Source organism: Pteronotus mesoamericanus, unplaced genomic scaffold (genome assembly GCF_021234165.1).
Source record: "Pteronotus mesoamericanus isolate MK-2021 breed Mesoamerican mustached bat unplaced genomic scaffold, CSHL_Meso_final scaffold_167, whole genome shotgun sequence".
Lineage (NCBI taxonomy): Eukaryota > Metazoa > Chordata > Mammalia > Chiroptera > Mormoopidae > Pteronotus > Pteronotus mesoamericanus.
In genome coordinates this window covers 24,323,904-24,329,903 of record NW_026555308.1, presented here as the reverse complement: position 1 = coordinate 24,329,903, position 6,000 = coordinate 24,323,904, and the positions used below count along the sequence as shown (strand labels likewise).

Below are 6,000 nucleotides of genomic sequence, written 5' to 3'. Positions count from 1 at the left end.
TTTGCCATGTCAGCTGTGGATATGGTATTGGGGATTTATTGGTCATTCAGACTGCTATTCTCTTCTTTATACTATTGTTCTTGGACTTGTGGTCTTTCTAGAGCCATTCTTTGGTCATGAATCTGTCTAACTGCTTGTCAATTACAGGATGCTCAGAGGGGTGGGACAGGAAGCAGGATGAATTGATAAGCTTAGTGTAGCCATGACTATCTTGTCCATGTCCTGCCTCTCTCTTGGGGGCCCCTTGTCAACAAAATCCTGATGGATCAGCTTGAATGTGAAGCAATGATGAAAAAGGCACAGTAAGGCCCAATTGTTATATTAACAATCCAGGAAGATGGAGTGGTCACCAGCTCAACTCCACCAACCTTTCTCAATGCCAACTATGCATGAAGTGTTATTCTAGGAACTAGGGACATAATTGTGACTAATACCCAGACTATGCCCTTAGGAACATAGTGTGCTGCCCTGTGAGACCAGGGTATCTGGGAGAAATATCCTCCCAGTCCTTCCAGAAGGCCTCTTTAATCATCACTGCCTCACAATCTTGCTTACTCACCTGCACTGTGGGATTAAAATAACTTTCCAGCTCTGGGACCCAAGTACCCACCTGGGCCTGTCTCAGGTGCCTCTGCTGTCATTGCGCATGAGTCCTTTCAGGAATTTTTTTTTACTTTTTTTCATCACATATTGTAAGATTATTAATATGGTACATAATGTTAGAAACCTATCCTTTCTTAAAGGCAAACCTTCATAGTAAAGGAGACAAACTCTTAATTCAACTTTCTGAATTAAAATGTCATTGGACAGAAAATATGTTGCCATGATACTCAGTATTTGTAACATTTCTTTCAAAGAATTGAAATAATGCTTACATTTTCTATATTCATGTCATCATGATTCCTACTCTCAATCTAGTAGTGAACTTGGTTTGTAGACCAACAGTGGTGACAGAGAGTAGGCAGGGCAATAATAGAATTGTCTGCAGAGACTAGAAGTTGCCCAGAGGAGAAAGCAATTTTACCTATTCAAGGAGTTTGGTTAGGAAGACTCTAACAGAGGGTAATCTGAGCTAGGTTTTGAAGGATACGTAAGAGCCTTCTAGGGTCACAGGGGCAGACAACTGCATGGGTAAAGATATGTACACCTAGTTAGTTTCAAGGATTTCAAGTATTTTTCAGTGTAGGCAGCCATGGAGTCAAGGGCATTTTAAAGGTTTCTCTTGAGTATAACATTTGGGCATACTGATAAAATGGAGTGAGTTGTTTATTGATTTCCCACAGAACATGATTTGAAGTGTGGAAAAAGTGGGAGTTCCCATGATGCTTTGCCAACTGTCAAGGTGGAGAGAGCACCTGCAGTTGGAGTTCAGATGGCCTTTCTGCTGGCTGCTGCTCTAGCCTCACCCACTTTCTCAGCACTTAATCATTTCCGTTCAGCTGAGTCACAGCTATTGGGAAACAAGGAAGCTTCGCAAGCACAGTCTGGCAAAGTGTAACACACACAGTTGCAAGGAAAATTCAGAGGACAGAATCTCTAGAGGAAAGTGGCCATGGACCTGATCCCAAGCTTCTCCACAGAAACCTGGGTTCTCCTGGCTACCAGCCTGGTGCTCATCTATCTGTGAGTAACTGTCTAGGCTCATGTTCTCTGTAATCTTGGACTTAGGGAGCTCATCCCTTATCTGTTTTAAAGGTTCAACAGCCAATAAAAGGGAAGTTGCTTAAGCATTGGGGGCTACAAATGCCAAAGAGGTTATTATTGATCTTATCCTGATCTTTTAAAGGATCAATACCCCATCTGCCCCCAATGCCCAATTTATGTAGCCCACATGTTTTGGTGACATTATTTGCTCCTGGGATGATTTTCTGAATGACTGCCAGTACAATTAACCAGAGTTCAGCAGGGGCAGATTAAAAACAATGGGTTTATCTGTGGTGAGGTCCTCGAAGACTTTCCAGCTCTGGGACCCTAGAGGCAAAAGGGAGTGGCCTGTGGTCTGTCTGAGCCACTTGGCTGCTGCCATCTGTGGGAGGAGTCAGCACTAGGATCCCATGGGCTACTCTCTCAGTTCTCTCCACAAAGCCTCCTTCCCCAGTCTCAGGCATCTCTAGCCTGCTCTGCCCCCACCTTTGCTGGAGACTAGGGTAGGTGGATGGAGATACAAATTTATGTGTTGGCCCTTTAAACGGTTCTTTGAGTTTACAGCTGCCTGTCCCTGGTATCTAGTATCTGGGATATTTCTTCCAGATACCCTGGCAGAGAGCTACCCTGCTGCTTTTCGCAGCTGGTGTTATCTGTGTACTTTTTGGGCTCTGGTGCTGTAGGCTGGAGATCCCCGCTTACAGTTTAGACCCTGCTCTTCTCAGGGGGATCCAACTGGCCGTTTCAACACCCTTCTGTGGGCACCCTGCCTGCCTTCTCGCGTCTCTACCATACTCTGTACCAGTTAGGTTGTGCTAAAGCTGATTCTTCTGTCTGTCTGAGGTTATAAGGCTCCTGTCTCACTCTTGTTCAGTTGTTTATTCCAGGTGATTTCTCCACAATTTACTTGTAATTCCAGGTTGGTCCTGGGAGGAGGTCAGTATAACTTCCTTTCATTCCTCTCCCATCTTGATTTCTAGAAATTCTGACATTGTATTCTTTTATTTCACCATTAACTTCTGGTCTTTAGGAAGAGTTGACATCATTAGGGATTTCTTCTCCCCCTGATATGAAATTTGCTTACAGCTTGTAAAGGCCAAACCCACAAGACGATTTATAGTTAAATATTTTTTCCAGTAAGTTATAGTACAGGAGGATGAGCGAAACTATCTGGCAGAGGAATTCCTTTCAAGAATGGGATCCCCGGCATCATGGAGCAGGTTGGGATCGGAGGTATTTTGGACTTGTGTGTAGGGAAGGCTCCCTCCATGTCCCATGTGACCTCTATCTCAACTTCACTTTCATTAAGAGTAGGAATCATGATGACATGAATACAGAAAATGTAAGCATTCTTTCAATTCTTTGAAAGAAATGTTACAAATACTGACTATCATGGCAACGTATTTTCTGTCCAATGACATTTTAGAATAATTAATAGTGTTTAATTTTATTGTATTTAATACTAGATTTTTTTTCTTTTACTGAGATAAGACTATTTCTAGCATGTTCTCTCTGTAGAATAAAAGAGGGTGTTTGGGTCCAGGATTTGTAACTACAAAGGTGTGTAAGTAACCTTACCCTACTAGAATAGTGTCCGGAATATGAGTCCAGTGTACAAATACATATAGGTGTAACGTAGATTGTGTACATATTTTTAAATACCCCTGCCTAACTGGTTATTTTAATCCCACAGTGCAGGTGAGTAAGCAAGATTGTGAGGCAGTGATGATTAAAGAGGCCTTCTGGAAGGACTGGGAGGATATTTCTCCCAGATACCCTGGTCTCACAGGGCAGCAGGGTAGGCATCTCTTCCGCTTGAAATCTGGGGATAGGGACACCATCGAAGTCACGCTGTGTGGTCTGTGTGGCAGTGGGCCTCTCACTAGATGCTGTCGTCACTGGATAAACAACATTGGAGCCTTAGGAGACACTGGTACAGCTGTGAGTCAGTTGCTGCCGAGAGACAGTGCCCTCTTATGGCAACACATGTAACTGCAATAGTATGACTGGCTTTACCAAAAGCAGCGCTACTCTACCAAAAGAAGGGAAGCTGGAAAGAAACCACGGAATTCACCCAGCCCATCCCCTGCCTTGCTATGGAACCCTGTGAGTTTAGACACCAGAGCAGATCACCTGAGGGGATCAACATTGCTAACACATTCACTCAAGTGCTTGGCCTCACTTGAGAGTTCATGGAACATGTTGAAGTTCAGGAGCAGAAATGAGTTTAATTGATCTGCCATGGTTGTCATGGCAAAGGAAGGAACTGGGGTGGGACTAACCACGGGTACCCCAGGTCTTCATACTCAGTGCACCTAACTTCACCAACTTCCTGCAGGAAGGATCCAAGTACCCACCTGGGCCTGTCTCAGGTGCCTCTGTTGTCATTGCGCATGAGTCCTTTCAGGAATTTTTTTTTACTTCTTTTCATCACATATTGTAAGATTATTAATATGGTACAGAATGTTAGAAACCTATCCTTTCTTAAAGGCAAACCTTCAAAGTAAAGGAGACAAACTCTTAATTCAATTTTCTGAAACATTTTATGTTGTAGAGCGCATCTTTTTTTGCAATAAACAGGAAGGTGCAGGAGTTTGGAAGGCCCCTTTTAGCTGCAAGTGCTTGTGGGGCAAGCTGAACCGTTATACAGGCCTATTTTTCAGACCTACTTTTCTCATTTGCCTCTGTGGGGTGAGCCTTTAGGCCCACCAACTTCATCCTTAAAATGGTGGCCAGCAGCCTCTTTCCTCAGCCTCTCTTTGTCCTCCACCCTTCCGTCTTCCAGCAACATTGACATGGGAAGGCTTGCAAGGATTCAGAAGCCCCGGTTGGAAACTCCACACAGGACACAGGAAAGATGAGCCTCAGGCAGGCCTACCAGGGGAGGCACCAGCCTTATGGGATTTTGAGATAGTTGACGCACAGAGGCAGTTAACGAACTGCTTTCTGACTGGCCATCTTGAAAAAATGAGTGAGCCTGGCACTGTGGTTAGTAGGTGAGCATCACAGGCTGAAGGACCGGATACCGTGGGGGAAGAAAGGTCTGGAAACGGATTCTTTACTCATTGGTTCCTTTATACAGTTTAATTCGGGAAACACATGGGTCAATCACCCTTCTCTAGAGCTCAAGTCAATCACATTGCCTCACAAGAGAGACTTGGGTGAGGCCAAAAGGCACTCGCGTTTCCACAAGGCCAGTGGAAGCTTCGAACACACTTTGCATTCTGGAGGCAAGGTCACTGTAGCTATTACAAGGCCTTTCTGTGATGACACACGAGTATGTAAGAAGAGCCAGACCTTAAAACAGAGTCAGGGCATAGAGGCAAGTAAAGCTGAAAAGTCAATGAGCAAACTGTAAGGACACTGTCCCAGCAGGCTCACAGCAACTCTCTGCCATTGAGTGAGTGCAGTTTAGCAAAATCTCATCATTGGAGCAGATTTCTGTTTTTCTTTTTCTACCAAGAATTAGAAGATCCAACGTTATGAAAAAGTTAACTTACTAAATAGACATGAGCGAGTCTCCTGGAAGAATTCCAGCCTGAACCTCTCAGGGGCACTCACATTTGGAAACACTTATCAAGTGTTCACTCGAGGATTGGGTCCATGCACTTCAGCTGCTTTTCTCTAATCATCATTACTTTTTGTGGGTCTCACAGTGGAAGTGGGAAAGGAGACCCTGAGTGAACGCAATGGTTGCGGATGGAGTTGCTGTTATTATTGATTGCCTACGAGCTCATTCCCGAGGTTGACTGGTCCAGTTCCGAATCAGTGACTGGCCAGCCTCAGCATCTGTTCCATTAACCCCATAACACGGTTTTCTCCTGTACATTAAAGATATGGGACCTATACACATGGACATTTTAAGAAGCTGGGAATTCCTGGGCCGACACCCCTGCCTTTTGTGGGAACTGTTCTGAGCTATCGCCAGGTGAGTTGTGTTTGAGCTACCTGTTTTGCTTCTCACGATTACAAACCATAGCTGATTTCCATAGTAAAAGGGCCATCCTGGGGTTGGGGGGCAGGAAGTCCTGAGGTTTCACACTTTCCAGAAAGGGCATCATAGGCCCCACCCAGCACAGTGCCAGAGTCACCCCAGGGGTCTATGTCAGCAGTCCGGAGCCTCAGGTGTTGCCTCGGTCAGGCTGCAGAGCCCTCTGGCTGATCCAGGGAATGACTTCTAGTTCCTACTTGCGTGCATCCAGAGGAGCATTTTCTTCTGCCGGGCGCAGGTTCCCGGGAAGACACAATCATACTTAGTATGAGGAGAAAAGCATGAAGGGGCGCCTCATGAAGTTGCATATGCTAGAGTCAGTCTTTGCTGTTCATAGGATACACTCTGGGTAGCCTTTCTTTTTC

General features: G+C 45.0%; 1 protein-coding gene across 1 annotated transcript in view; it reads left to right on the top strand.

Annotated features, from left to right (window-relative positions):
- Positions 1-1,487: 1,487 nt before the first annotated feature.
- LOC129083834 (cytochrome P450 3A12-like) overlaps positions 1,488-6,000 on the top strand; it is a 30,020-nt gene continuing 25,507 nt past the window's right edge. Inside the window, exons 1-2 of the mRNA XM_054589837.1 lie at positions 1,488-1,623; positions 5,479-5,572. Of these exons, the coding sequence (XP_054445812.1) occupies positions 1,553-1,623; positions 5,479-5,572 (165 nt within the window). The 5' untranslated portion in view covers positions 1,488-1,552. The remainder of the gene's footprint in view (positions 1,624-5,478; positions 5,573-6,000) is intronic.